This window comes from Melanostigma gelatinosum (assembly GCF_949748355.1).
Source record: "Melanostigma gelatinosum genome assembly, chromosome: 5".
Classification (NCBI taxonomy): domain Eukaryota; kingdom Metazoa; phylum Chordata; class Actinopteri; order Perciformes; family Zoarcidae; genus Melanostigma; species Melanostigma gelatinosum.
In genome coordinates, this window is record NC_136638.1 from 5,943,757 (window position 1) to 5,958,728 (window position 14,972).

At 44.4% G+C, this 14,972-nt stretch overlaps 1 protein-coding gene across 1 annotated transcript in view; it reads right to left on the bottom strand.

Annotated features, from left to right (window-relative positions):
* il1rapl2 (interleukin 1 receptor accessory protein-like 2) overlaps window positions 1-14,972 on the bottom strand; it is a gene marked incomplete at both ends in the record, with an annotated part of 337,128 nt that overhangs the window by 149,480 nt on the left and 172,676 nt on the right. Inside the window, 2 exon segments of the mRNA XM_079268538.1 lie at window positions 2,952-3,055; window positions 4,270-4,439. Of these exon segments, the coding sequence (XP_079124664.1) occupies window positions 2,952-3,055; window positions 4,270-4,439 (274 nt within the window).

Genomic DNA, 14,972 nt, shown 5'->3' on the forward strand with positions numbered 1-14,972 from the left:
GCAGGGCTGACGTGTCGGAGAGAAGAATAACGGTTGAACCTTGGCATCGTATGGAGATAAGTGAGGCAGCCACACATGGTTACATTTCTACAAGAGATTGCACCCGTTTTATCAACCTGTGGCGGGTAATGGCTGCGAATGAGATTAATGTGATGTTTTTAGTGGTTCCGGCGTGAACACGACTTCGCCTTGCATCAGTCAGAACTGAGAGTCAGGTGGGAAATGTGAAAAAGTTGACTTTATAAAGGACAGCACGTGCAGCTTTCCTCATCAGAGAATCAACGATATGCATCAGATGGAGGGCAATGAACGCATCGAAAAGCACATTCTCTCTTTCTCTGTGCACAACTACAGATCCTAGATACAACCTTCTAGTCATATAACATGATCCAGTTAGTAGCTCCACGCTAGGATAGGAGGTGCTGCGCCTCTATGTGTGTGTGTGTGTTAATAAGAGACCCTGAGACACTGACAGACACCAAGCCCTAATTAGGTTGTCATGCTGAGCGAGCGAGGGGGAGACAGAAAGAGAGAGAGAGAGAGGTGGTGAGAGAGCCTATTAAGGAGGATAGGTGTCAAGCTCTGGCAGGAAAAAAGGGGGTGGGAGGAGAGGCAGAGGAGCGGGAGGATGAGGGGATGAGAGGGAGGTAAAGAGAATCAGGTGCAGACAGGGGAAAACAAGAGGAGAGAGAGAGAGACTAAGGGAGGAAGATGGAACAAGAGCCAGGAGCCCAAAGAAGGAAAACAGGAGACAGAGAGGTGAAGGAGATGGAGACAGCTGGTGAGATGAAGTGATGGAGAAGGTGGAGGTGAAGGTATGCAGAGGAGGGAGAGGAACAGGATCTAGTAGTTCCTCTAGTGCAACTTACGTTAAAGCTCCCTGGAGCTTCAAAGTCAGATGATTGAAGGAGTGAAACCAGGAGAGGAAATCTCTTCAAATGTCATCTTTGGTAAAATAGTAGTTGAGGTTGTCTGCATTTTGGGTTTTACTTTCATAGTTTTAGCCGTCTTTCCTCTCAGTTATGATGACATACTCACCAATGCTTCAGTCAGAAGATCTAAACCTCTTCATTTGGATGCAACTTGAACCTGAAAGCTGTCCTGAAGGGCTTTCGACCACATCTCATGGACTTCATCAGCAGTTGTCATGGGGATAGCTCAGTTGTCGTCAGATGTTCGATGCATTGTCTTGTTTTTTTGTCTCAAATACAATCATCTGTCATCATGTGACCGAAGCTCTGTTCTTAGGTAACATGATGATAGCTGAGCTGATCTCCATCACAACTGACCACACTCCATCCACTGATGCAGGCTGAGTGGATGAAACATGGACCTTCAGTCATTTTGATCAAATGATGTCATTTTTGATGAATCTTAACTAACATTTCTCGGGATGCAGAGGACATCAAAGTTCTTTCATTGTGATTGTACATCGCATGGTTGCACAACGAAATACAGTTTTCAGTCCCGTTTGGCTGCATCACACACAAGCAAAGCTGAATGAGATGGTGGAGGGAGGAGGATGAATGCAGCTGCCCCACAGCCTGGGGGGGGGGGGGACACTAGTTCAGCCCAGTGAGGTCCGAACCACCAGCAGCTCCAAAATACATTGAATATAGATAATTTCAAATGCTTGTCTTTGAGTCTGGCTTTAAATAAACTCCTAAAAAAGAGTTTTCTTTTCAGGTTGTTCGTAAAATTGACACAACAAATATCATCATACAGGGTTACTGGGAAATAAGCCGGACTATGAACTTGTCCCCATGGATATTTGCTGAAGGCAAAATATTTGCTTTTCAGAGGGCATATTTTAATTCAGTTCATTATGCACACACACACACACACACACACACACACACCATCCGCTTGCAGGTAAACAAGACTGTAAGCCTTGTTCTGGGCTACAAAGCCAACTGGTGCGCGAGTTGATACCCCACCCCCACCACCACCATAGTCACACACACACACACACACACACACACACACACACACACACACACACACACACACTCGAACAGACCTCAACGAATGCCATAAAGTCATGGCCAGGGATGCAAGTTTTTACATTTTTCTCTGAACGATAGCCGACCCTCATGGACGGATCAGCTTGCCACCGGCTGATTAAAAAGAAGCGGGTCAGCGCTGAAGTTAGCAACAGCTCCGGCTCCGGCTCACCTTTAAGGTGGAGTTACTTTTAAGGTGGACCTGCTGCTCTCCTTTAAGTGACTAGCAGCTCCTCTGCTCAACTTATTTTTACTTTCATATTGATATTTCTTTTTACTTGGTGAAAATGTGCATTGTTGGTCAACGCTTAAATGGTTAATTGTTACTAACTGATCTGTCTATCAGGGAGTCAAAAGACCTTCAATATGATAAGAATGTTGATGATGAATCTTATTATTTTTGAAACACAACTCATCTGTGTTTTGACGTATTGAGGAGGCAAAGGGGCGTTTGTGTTCTCTCACATGGACACTGAGCATTTTCAAACAAAACCCCACATTGCGTTTCTTCAAACATCCCATAAATAGCGCTGCTATTTGCCAACACAATGAAAGTGAAGCACCTGGGTGCAGACGCAACACTCGGAATCAGAAACCTTTCCCGTGTGATGAAACCGCTCAGTGGCAGTCGGGCCACAAATATTTAGCTTCCTCGAAATCCTGGCCGTATGTTATTTAGTCTAAAGCAGCAAATGTGCTGTGGCTGGAAGTCAAACCTGGAATTAAAGCCGGTGCTCTCGCTCAGTGCACTTTGACCTCCGGCTCCCATGAGGGGAGAGAAGCGATGTTCACGAAGACTTATAATCAACGCATCCAGCTGGAGCAGAGATAATCCTCAACTGTGCTTCCTTAGAGAATCTAGGCTGTAACAGAAAACCCCGTTTTTAATCACTTTAGGGTGGAGTCATGACAGTGTCAAGTCATTGGTCAAGATGTGTGTGAAGGTACCTCAGTACACAAGTGTAGAATCCATTGTCTTCCATTTCAGCGGATCTGAACCAGATGGAGTCGTCTTCTTTGCTCAGCCTGTGACCCGAGAAGATGATCGGCTCCTACAGAGCACAGTACCAAACACAATGTTAGCGCAATAACAACAGCTGTCACACGATACAAGCGTGTTAAGTACAGAGACATGAAGTCCATCTCTGGTATCAACTTAGTAGAAACACAATGCCGTAGAGCAGAAGGGCACAGCACTGCACCCTTAGGATTAGGAGATGCATATCACATGTATCATCAGGTCGAAATGTAATCCAGCGAAATCCTGTTTTACCATTCAGATATAAACCACAGTGCTGAGAGGAGGGGAACAGAGGTTTACTACCACAGTATGATGTACCAGTCCCTCTCGTTCCTGTGCATTGGATGTTACTCAAACACGAGCACACCCAAAGAAAGTAAAGAGATCCTTCACACTTTCACACTCGATACATTGTTTTTTGTAGTGTGCATACGGACTGCTTCAAGGGTCCTTTTCCAGTGTGACCACTTTCAAACATATTTAGGATCGGTATGCAGAATGGATTTGGGAGAAGGCTAAGAAATGAATTATTAATTGAAAAAGAAATTTACATTTCCAGTAAAGTCTATGGTACAGCATATCCTGCTGATTGGGAAACCCAGACTTCCTTTGCAATGAGCTGAAACCATGAGATCAATCAAATCCAACCTCACAGACTCAATCTTCATCTGCAAATGTCGGTCAAACATTGTACATTTTGCATTCTACTTCCAGCACTTTTTTCCATAAAACGAATCAGTAATATTTCTGATGAATAGTCTCGGACCACCAGCGGTAGCACCAGACCACACTGCTGCTGACCAACACTTCAAACTGTGAGTGAAGAAGAATTCTTTGATTTTATATTCTGTGTGGTCTTTAATGGTCTTTTATTTGTTATTTCAGCCGGACATATGTTTTTATCTTTTATTTGTCACTGCAAAGTCTCCTGATGAGTTCATATTTTTAATATCAAATAAATAAATCCCTGACTTACTGAAGTGTCCTGGTTTTGTTTCATGGCCATGCATGATATAATAGTGTTTGTTCAAGAGTATTCACATTCTTTACATTTTAATACTGTAATTAGTATTTATTATTTATTCAATAGTTTGGACTTTTTTGCTTTTAATCCGAACTATTGAAATAAATGAAAGCGAATACAAGCAGGACGTATTTGAATCTTGATTATTGTCACTTTAAGACAGCCCGGGTTGGTCCTCTGTACCCTCCCGCCTCATGGGCTTTCATACCACGTGGTCTCACCTCAGCATCTCCTTTGTTCTTGTACCAGATGAGGCGCAGCTTGGCGCTGGTTGCCATGGTGTAGTTGGTTCGGATGTAGCTGTAGAACAAGGCACATTTCACCCGAACAGGTTCATCGGCCAGAACGTGGTACTCCTTCAGATCCACCGACCAGTCTATGCATCCGTCCACTGCGAGCAGAGAGGGACAGACGGACACATATTTTATAAACAGTTTATAAACAGTTTATAAACTACCGGTACTCTTCATGGAGAAAACATGCATTTCAGGGAGAAAGCGTGATGAGAGAGAAACAGAAAGAGAGACAGGGGTAGAAATAACCAAGCAACCAATCAGAGAACAAGACACAGGTGGGCAAACAAGAGAGCAGGCTGACAGCTGATTGGTGGAAGAAACACGAGGCGAGAGAGCGAGGCTCACGAGGCAAATACAACACAGACCATCCACAGAAAAAGGAGGGAAAACCTACAAAGACAGGAAGTCAAACAAACACAGGACACGAGGCAGCAAACTTAAAAACCAAACCAAGATCAGGACAAAGATCCCATTCATCTTATTGTCTCGTCGAATTGCAAAACCCCCATTGCTGCCAAAGTCGTGTTCCTTTGTGTTTAAAAGGTCAAAGGTTCAATTCATCAATCCGCAAAAAATGTTTTGTAAATGTGCGAAAACGTCCCCAGTTCAGCCGTCTAGGGCAGCGGTTCCCAAACTTTTTAGGCCGCGCACCCCCTTCTACATCCCGACCGGGTTCGCGCACCCCCCCCCCCCCCCCCCCTTAAAAAAAAAAAAAAAAAGAAGCAACAGAGCCTTTTAAGCCTTCATAGCCGCATAAGAATCGGACCAATGAGAGAACAGTTTGCTCGCGCGTGGCATTTGTTTACAAGATTTAGTCCGCTGTTAAATGTTGCAGTGTGAACACAAACCGAACAAAGGAGCAACTGCAACAAAGCAAACGAACTGAAGGTGTGAAAACGCCCTGAAACACTGCAACAAAGTTTCAATAACTTTCAGTGACACAAGGCGTCACTTTTAAAGAGCAATACGGATGCGAGGACACACGCACAGGCTCAGAGGCAGATTATCACATTTAATTTACAATTAATGAGCGACTAATGCAGCCAGGATGTCTTCGGACAAAGCATCGATGCGGCGACACAGTGTTGTTGGACACCGGGATCATGTCCAACTTTTTTGCTTCTTTCTCCCCAATCATACATTCCACCATCTCTCTGGCAGCTGGCAAGCTCACGTCTTCAGTGATTGTGTGCGGTAGCCCCTTTCTCGCTATTCTGTAACCAGATATGAAGCCCGTAGTGCGTCATTTATAGACCAACACATGAATGAGACTCCAGCTGTTTTTGGCTGTTTTGTAACTCCTCCAATTTGGATATAAAGAATGTAAGGGGCTTTTGACTTGCACTGGCATGCTTGGTGTTCAGGTGGCGACGTAAATAAGAGCTTCAGACTGTTAGCCAGAACCTCACTGCACACCACGCACTGTGGCTTTGGGGAATCTGCGTTGCCAATCCAAGTGAAGCCCAGACACAGATACTTTTCATCATATTCCCTCTTTTTTTCCCAGTCTGATGCTCACTCTCGTTTCCTCTTTTTTCACCTTGACTCCGCGATGGGCCGATGTGCTCCCGATTTGTCTGTGCTGCACCTCTCCGTTCCCCTCGCCTCCGATTCCTCTCTCTCTCTCTGTCCCTCTCCTCTTTTACGACTGATAGCTTCAGATGTCCCACCTGACAGTTTTTAAATTAAAATTACTTTTTTTTTAAATATTTAATATTATTACACCATCAGACCGCCATTACACTTTTCCTCTCGCGCACCCCCTAGAGGCAGCTCGCGCACCCCCAGGGGTGCGCGCACCCCACTTTGGGAATCCCTGGTCTAGGGAGTTACCATGTTGCATGCATTGTTGCAGCCACTTCCCCAGTTGAACTGCAAGTTTGTCAGCTGTTGGTATGGCTCCATCAGTGTAGTGCGAGATAGAGCGTGTTTGACAATGAATATGAAGTTATCAGTGACATCACAGATTCTTTGTCAGGGTGAATAGACAGTGTATAAGTTCCTGTGTCGTTCTTGTCACCTACTGATGTAAATAAAGGAGCTTAGCCCTGAAGTCAGCAACAACTCTAGTCCAGGTTCACTTAAGGTGGGCTGACTTTAAAACGGACTGACTTTTTAAGGTGGACCAGCTTTTCTCCTGAAAGGTTTCGCTCAGCTTTGTATTTTTAGTTTTTTTATATTTCTTGTTGCTGTTTTACTGACAAAACTTATCCATGAAAATTCTCACTGTGGATTCGTTATTGACATCCCTATAACAAAAATATGAAAGCAATGACGAACTGAGAGTTTGTGCGGGTGGTGCTCGACTGCCAGTAGCTCACATGAATCGTCCGGAGACAACCCTGCTTCACTCTGAGGATGTCTTTCCAGACACACCAATAAAAACCATCAGTGCTTCTAAAACTGCCCAAAGGTTGAATCATTATTTCCTCATATAGAGTATTAAAAAGGTATGTTCTGTTATGCGTAATAGCTTGAGGACTGTGTGTTGTGTGTGCAGGGCGCAGCATATTTAGTTCAGGCATGTCACTCAAACACAAAGCCCTTCAGAGCCCCCAGCCTGTCTGCATGCTCCCACAATCCCCTGCAAATACCACTACAGCTGCTGCCATAATAATAGCTTGACCTGACCTCTCACGCACACACACACACACACACACACACAGGTAATGATCTTGACATTCACAAACACAGATGCACAGTCAGGAGAAAAAAGATAGATGGAAGGGACACACACACACACACACACACATAAGTCTATCACCACTGCAGGGCAATTTACACCCAAGTGAGAGGGAAAAGAATAGAGGCAGAAAGAGGAGAAAAGAGAGAAAGAAGTGAGAGAACGAGATTAGAATGAGAGGGAGAGAGAGAGAGTACCCGCCATTTGGCCCAATGTTTTTGAGCTGATGTTCAATTTCAGCACACAACCGACTTGATGGTTACTTCTTTTCTCCGAACACATTTTATGAGAATAAGCTTTAGCCTGGATAGACATTTATATGTGTGTGTGTGTGTGTGTGTGTGTGTGTGTGTGTGTGTGTGTGTGAGAAAGGCGTCGAGAAGAAGTGTGAGAAAGAGAGAGACAGAATTTACCATTTTCAAAATGACTCCTCAAAATTAGTTGCGCAAATCACACACACACACGCACACACACACACACACACGTGCACACACATACACACACACACTCAATCTATTTAGTGAGCTGCATGAATATGGTAATGAATGTGTGGGTTACTGCCTTCATTTAGTGCCATGGAGCTACAACAACATCTATCAGCATATGAGGCTTGTAGTGCAACACACACACACACAAACACACACACACACACCATGCACACACACACGTATAACCCACACCGATGGTAGAAACACACACACACAAACACACAAGCGTCAATGCAGAATAAATGGAGTTGACCACAATCTGCCCTCTGTCTAATGCTCCCAAACAGCCTGAAATATATTCACCCTCACACGCGGAAGCGCACACACACACACACACACACACGAGGTAGCACACACACACACACACAAGGTAGCGACTCGTCTTGCAAACAGCCCATACTGTTGAACAACAGAAAGAAGTGAGCGGCATTTATTAAATGCAAAACAGCAAGACAATCTGAGACGTTACGTTTTCTCTGTCCACAATGATGCTTTCAGGAACTTCTCTCAATAAAATAATACGTTGGAAGATTTGAATTCAGTACTTAGAAATGATCCATCGGTTTGATTGGACTCATGCCACTTTGAAAGATGCTCTAAAGTGTCCTAATGAAGACATTCAACATTGTTATTCACAGTCAGTCGCTGGCATTGTGGAGCTTTGTTTAAGCCGTTGTGCCGGCTACACTCGATCAGAGTTCATCTGTTTGTACGCCCTCTGGTGTTTGGGAGAATACTGCAGTGAACAGCGCGTGAAGTATGAATGTGCGCTCCATCTGCGGAGGCTCGCGCTGTGGTGCAGAGCCTGACTGTATGACAACGCTTTCACCTTTTGATGTGACTCTTGATCTGGTCTGAACTTCACACGTACGTATTTGCACAGGGACGGTTCCATGACGTCTTGGTAAAGCTTGTGGTTTGATTAAGAGGTAACAGTTCACTGCTGGTGAAACAACCCATCAAATGTTTCATTCTTGGTGTTCTGTGCTGTTTTTATGACTTGTTTTTCATCCTTGCGTAACTGTTTACTTCAATCTTTCTGGACCTTGTGACGTATGTTTTCTCTAAGAGGAGGCTTTTGTAGCAGAGAAGCTTTGGACCTCTTCATCATCAATAAACGGTCAGAGTGCCCCGGAACAGCAGAGTGGGCTCTCTAAAAGAGAAGAAGAGAAACTGTGATTGGATTGGTCAGGCTGGAGGCCAGGCTCACCATCACGGCTTACAGTGCCATTTCCAACTGTGCTAGAGCTCTGCCATGTGCCCTCTCGGAAACATTCACTGAGCTCATGCCAAGGGCCATGGAGTCATGGACAAAAAGCCGTCTGAAAATCATGAAAACGTTCGGAAAGAAGCGCTCGCTTGGTTTTGTTCATCAGACCACGGAAACAGAGAGACAAACAGAAATGAAAGAAAGGAAACGCAGAGGATGAGGGAGTAGTTTTGACCCAAAATACTTCATGAAAAGTAATGAGTCTCATTTCCCTGGAAGGCAGAACACATTGGCCTTCCTATTAACCATAATAACTCCTAAAAGAGGCTCACATATGGATGGATGAACGCACAGATAGGGAGGGATGATGGATGGAGAGGAGGAACAAAGGAGGCTGAGGAGGATGAGCAAAAGAGAGTCATATCAGGGGAGGTACACAGAAAAATAATCTTTTCCCTTATCAAGTTACCTCTCGTTGAATAATGACAGAGGAAAGAAACATTAAAAAGGGCCAAGATTAGCAGAGGAAGATGGGGAAAAAGCTGTTTGTCGCATTACAAACATAAATAAATCAATGTCAAATTAAATGTGGTACCTCGGTGTAATTACACGGATAAATGAGATCCGGGAGGAGCTGAATGATGATCTATCTCCAACAGGCGATGTGAGTCTTTCTGAAAATGAAGACCATCAAACCAAACGCCTGCTGGGGAAATCCGCACACTTCTTCTTTTCGTATAAGAATGTTGGAGTGACAGCGCCTCCGGCATTTTTGCTGCCTCTGCCATCTGCCACTGACACAAACTATAAACTTCTTAACTTCATTTGCGCAGGAGAAACAGTGCCCTCTTCACGTTGTGTGTAGAAATCAGGCGACAACCTCCGGTTCTGCCAAGTGAAGCCAATGCTGAAGTGTATTGAAACGTGCATTCTCTCTACTGACCAGCAGGGGGCGACTCCTCTGGTTGTATAGAAGTCTATGAGAAAATGACTCTACTTCTCTCTTGATTTATTCCCTCAGTAAACATTGTAAACATGAGTTTATGGTCTCAATCTCTAGTTGTTTCAAGTCTTCTTCAATACAGCAGGATGTTCATTTCGTACATTATGGTGCATTTAGAGTCAAACAGACCATAAAGCAGAGTATGCTTTAGGGCGGGCTTACTGTGATTGACAGGTTGCTGCTTTTACCAGAGAGGTATACAGTGCCTCTACGTCACTCCTCCGCATTCCAAATATGGTAACTTCTGTTCATTGGCTGAAAAAACGGCCGTAATCCAGGATGGCGAAGTCGAGGCTTCACAATGACTACAAACCAACGGGTGACTTCATGATGACGATGTCCACTTCTTACATTCAGTCGATGGTACAAATCTGCATTTGCAGCAATGCAATGGCAAGCACAAGACATACCAATGGAGGATCAGGGCTTTTCCTTGAAATGAGGCGGAGGTGGTCCCATCTTCACCTGGCTAAAGCAAACACGTCAAAGATGAATACATGACTATTTCACACATTTCATTGGTGTAAACTGAAGCACACTGGCGTTGTAAGACGTAGTCAGCCCAGATGTTCATCAACAACAGCTGGCGATATAAAACTATATTAAAAACTTGAGTGACAGATTTTCAATTTTTATAAGAAAAAAACTGGTGAGAGACCAGTTTTTGTTTGACCCATCCACCTCCCCATGGGTAGTTGCTGTCTTTATTGGTTCGTGAGTTCATGGGATGTCTACGATTTACAGCGCAATACTTTTTGTAGGTAGAGTTACGAGAACAGCCTGTCAGAAGGGGACAATGAGACAGACGGGACATCAGTTACTGACAATACACCAGTGACCACTGCTCATATACTGTATGAGTGATACATGTATATGGTCACAATCATATCACTGTTGTTGCTCCTAATAAATGTACGAAAGGACAAAGGGAAGTGTTGTCATTTCTACTTTCTCAACAACAAAACACCAAAACAACCTCCAAACTGGTAGAGCAGAAATATGATTTCATCACACTGACAGACGTTCCCCTTTGTTGAAACGAACAAGATTTTAGCATCCAACACTTGATTCAACAAACTTCCACGGCGGACACGCTTCCAACGCTTCATCAGCATTGAAAAAAATCCAACTCCGGCTGAACGTCAGAAAGCCTCCTCTGAGCAGAGCCAAACAACTTTCAAGCTCTGGAAACATTGTCCTCTGTCAAAGTGCTGCTTTGTGTCGCTCTGCGGGTGTGTTTGTGTGTTCTCCTACGCAGGCGTCTCCTGCCCTCGCCATTTGTCACTGTGTCGACGGAGCGTGCGGCACAGTCACTCCCGCATTTGTCAGGTTCTCTAGTGTGTTACACACACGCACACACACACACACACACACACACACACACACACACACACACACACACACACACACACACACACACACACACAGGGCCCCCTTTGCTTTCTTCCTGCCCGTCATTAATAAAAAGAAGTGGCTGCACACCTGTTTACTGACAGCATCCTACAGAGAGAGAGAGAGAGAGAGAGAGAGAGAGAGAGAGAGAGCTAAATGCAACAGAGTGTGACAAAGGGGAATGGGATTATTGTGACTGAGAACAGAGGGATAGGAATTAATAAGTGGGAATGAAACCCCTTTCAGACTTACTATGTAAATATGTTGGCAACTAAACAGGTTTCTCATTTCTTCTCTCCAAAATTCCATTTCAGGCCTCCTGCAGCACTTTCAACAGTTCAATTTGGTCGCTATAATCTCTCCACAGTGTCCAGCTCAGTTTTCATTTTCTACATTTTGATGAAAAGATTTCTTAGTTCATCTGTGTTTGTCTCTTTCGCGTTCACTGTGTCCTCACAGAAGTTAGCTTGCGGTGCAGTAGAGTGTTCCAGTGGGGGTTTCAGGCTACGTGGAAGCTGATCCGAGCAGCTGAATGGTGGTTTGACTGCAGGTTCTACTCAGGAACGTCACAACTGCAAAACAACTGCTGATTTCCAATGAGCTGTATCTGTACTATGTGTCATTGCGCTGCACAATGAATATGCTTCTTCAAGTCACTCGGAATGATATTTATGATTTTCCCTACAATGGAAACTCACCATGATCATCTAAATGGGAGTTGTTTGTATTGCTGTCCGCGGTGTGATCCTTTATAACACGTGGTTCATAACCTCAGCTTTGGGTCTTGGCAGGCTTTTTCAGTGTCCTTCATTGTTTGGGTTTAACGGGACTCAACTTTGGTGCTGCGCTTCACTCTCGTCCCTCTCCACATTGTGGCTTCAGTGGCGGAAAAAAAGAAAAGAGAAAGTCAGCAGCTAGCTGGTGAACAGCTAGAGAGACAGATACTTCCTTCTGGAGTTGGTGGAGACCAAAACAGAGCGACCGTGAATGCTGGACTTGCCATTGTTGAGTGGACACAAACAGCTCCAGATGAAAGATGTTCCTCTCTGCTTCTTGTTTGTTGGTTTTTGCACTGGCTTTGTTCCACAGAGATAAACAACAGACATTCAACTGCAAATGATGCTTAAAAATCCAGCAGCATTGGTCTCTTACACACCAGTCTGCCATGGCCCTGTCTGTCAAGTCTAATAAAAGCATCCCTTTGTCACGGAGACACAGATCTGAACAAGGAAAACCCTGTGTGCAGAAAGATGAAGCCGGCGGGTTCCATGACGGAGACTACTCCCTGTGAGACGTCGAATCTGATAACAGCCGAGATTCTCCATCTTGATGAGACGTGAGACAACGAAACAACAGAGAGAACAACGACACTTTCCTCCCAAACTTTTCTCACACACTCCAAACATTTATGATGGCAAGAGAGAGAGGGAGAGCGAGAGAGCTCGTGAATGGTAGACGCTATGAATAAGCAGCAGAATAATGAACTCCTACACCTGTCACATGCCGCTGACACGCAGTCTCCAGGCAGCTTCACTTCTCTCCTCTCTGCATCTTTCTGTTTCTGAATCTGTTCTCTGTGTCCTCCTCTCGCTCCACCTACTGTACCCACCGACCTACCGCTCGCTCCCCTTCATCACTTTCTTTCCCCCCTCTCTCTCTCTCTCTCTCTCTCTCTCAGTCTCTCTCTCTCTCTCTCTCTCTCTCTCTCTCTCTCTCTCTCTCTCTAATATTTTAAAACAAACTGCAGTGGAATTGCTGAAGAGCAGCAGGACGTCTTAATCTGACGCAGAAACACAGCACAAACAGTCTTCTGCTCTCCTGCGTATGTGAGCTGTCAACACCTTTACGGGATGAATATGCATGTAAACACGGACAGAATCAGAAGGCCGGTAAGGGGATACACTTTCACAACATCTAAGACTGCTTGCAGTGACCCTTCCTTCTCATTTGGCGACAACCATGTGGGATTCCAGCGCAGCGAGGTTGACGCGGTCAACCTTCAATCTCACCTCAGATTGCACTGCACCTTGTTCTCTTCCCATAAGAGGTCGAGAGCAACGACCACAGGAAATTATTTTCAGGGCAAATGACAAATGTGACAAATGTATGAGAGTGGAAAAGGAAGGAAACCTTATAAGAAAGAGGACGAGAGGTCAGTTGAGCAAGGCCGGTACACACACCGAGGTCTTTTGAGCAGTGGGAGTTTGGAAATAAATTAAGATGAAATATCTGTGTTTCTATGTGTGCTTCAGTCCAGAGATGAGCTCTCTGGACTGCTCCGAACCACGAAGCATTTTAGCTTGATGTCGTTAGCTAAGGGTTAGGATTTAGGTTGATTGTTAATAAGGGATGAAAATCAATGAATTAATATTTCATGTTTCATCAAAAGTTAAAGAAAAAGAAGACATTTTGTGTACATGACAGAGAGTTTGGCAGGCGATGGGTGACTGTGGTTTTCCTGTGCGAGCTCGTTTGTGCCAGTCCTTCTGAAGTGTGGCATGCAGTAGGGGGATACTGTGCCACCAAACCTGGCAACCTCACTCTTGTCCGGTCACCTTTAATACCTGCTGCTACCCCGACAGTCACCCCTACCACCCCTAGTGTTCGTAGTTCATGCGTCCCTGCTCTTTTATTCTAGATTTCAGAGGAAAGCATCTTGTGATGGGATCTCACCAGCCGCGACGCCAAATCGGACCAGCGGCATAATATGATGGGGGGGGGGGGCTTCACTGCCTGGTGCCCTTGCTTGGACAACACTCATGTTCGAACTTGAACTCAACCTGTAAAGTTTTGACGGATCGCAGGAAAAAAAAATCTGTTGCCAGAAGCAACAACAACCTCAAAGAAAAACACACCAAAGTACTCAAAACCACTTCTGCTGTAGTTCCCGATACAGTCGGTGTCTCCAGGACCACATTTTGCCACGATGACCAACACACAGACTCAAGGTGAAAACAACATCTGGTAATAAAAAGGTCTTGTTAAGGATTAAACCATTCAGGCTGGTCACCCCCATAAAAGAACAAGGTCGTGTCTAGTTTGGTCCCATTGACACATTTCAAATGTTTATGAGTTATCAGCAGTTCCACCAACGTAGGATTTCACAGTCTAATTCTGTAATATATGATAATATATCAGTCCCAAGGGCCAGTGGTCTGTGTAAAGAATACCTTTGAAACTTGGAGATTACAACAATATTTCTGATTGTTATGATTTTGAATGCATGACTTGTACTTGTGCATTTTTACACAAATAGATTGGTACTTTTACGTAAGTAAAGGAGGTGAATATTTCCTCCAAATACCCTTCATGGTCATACCTATTTCCTCCAGATGTGAAATTCACTCTCCACAACTAATTCCTCCTGTGTTTGCTCCGATAGAATCATCACACTGTTCCATAAATAGCACTTACGCTGTCACGGGCATTTTGTTCCGTGAAGTGCTGCAAAAATGATCATTGCTATTTAATGAGATGCACGTAATTGACAGTACAAATGTTGAATAACTCATGCGCTCGTTATGGGCCGTGTTTGTTTGTCTGCATACCCCCTTGATGTAATTAATATGACGAGTGATCCAATTAGAGGGGCTGCCTGGGTGGGTGAGGAAAAGCAGAGCTCGGCAAGCTTTTTATTGGCAGATAAAATAAGAGATATGGGTCTGCAGGAGTTCAGCAAGAGGGAGGCGGCTTCTTATCCAATAGAGAGCTTGCCTGATTATTTGGAGGGTAAAATAACTAAAGTGGCAATAACGTAAAGGATAACACGCGTAATTGGAGTCGACTTGATGGATTTACTTGCTTTTGCTTCCTGGCCTCTTCATAATGTCTCTTTGAGTTGAACATTTGCTC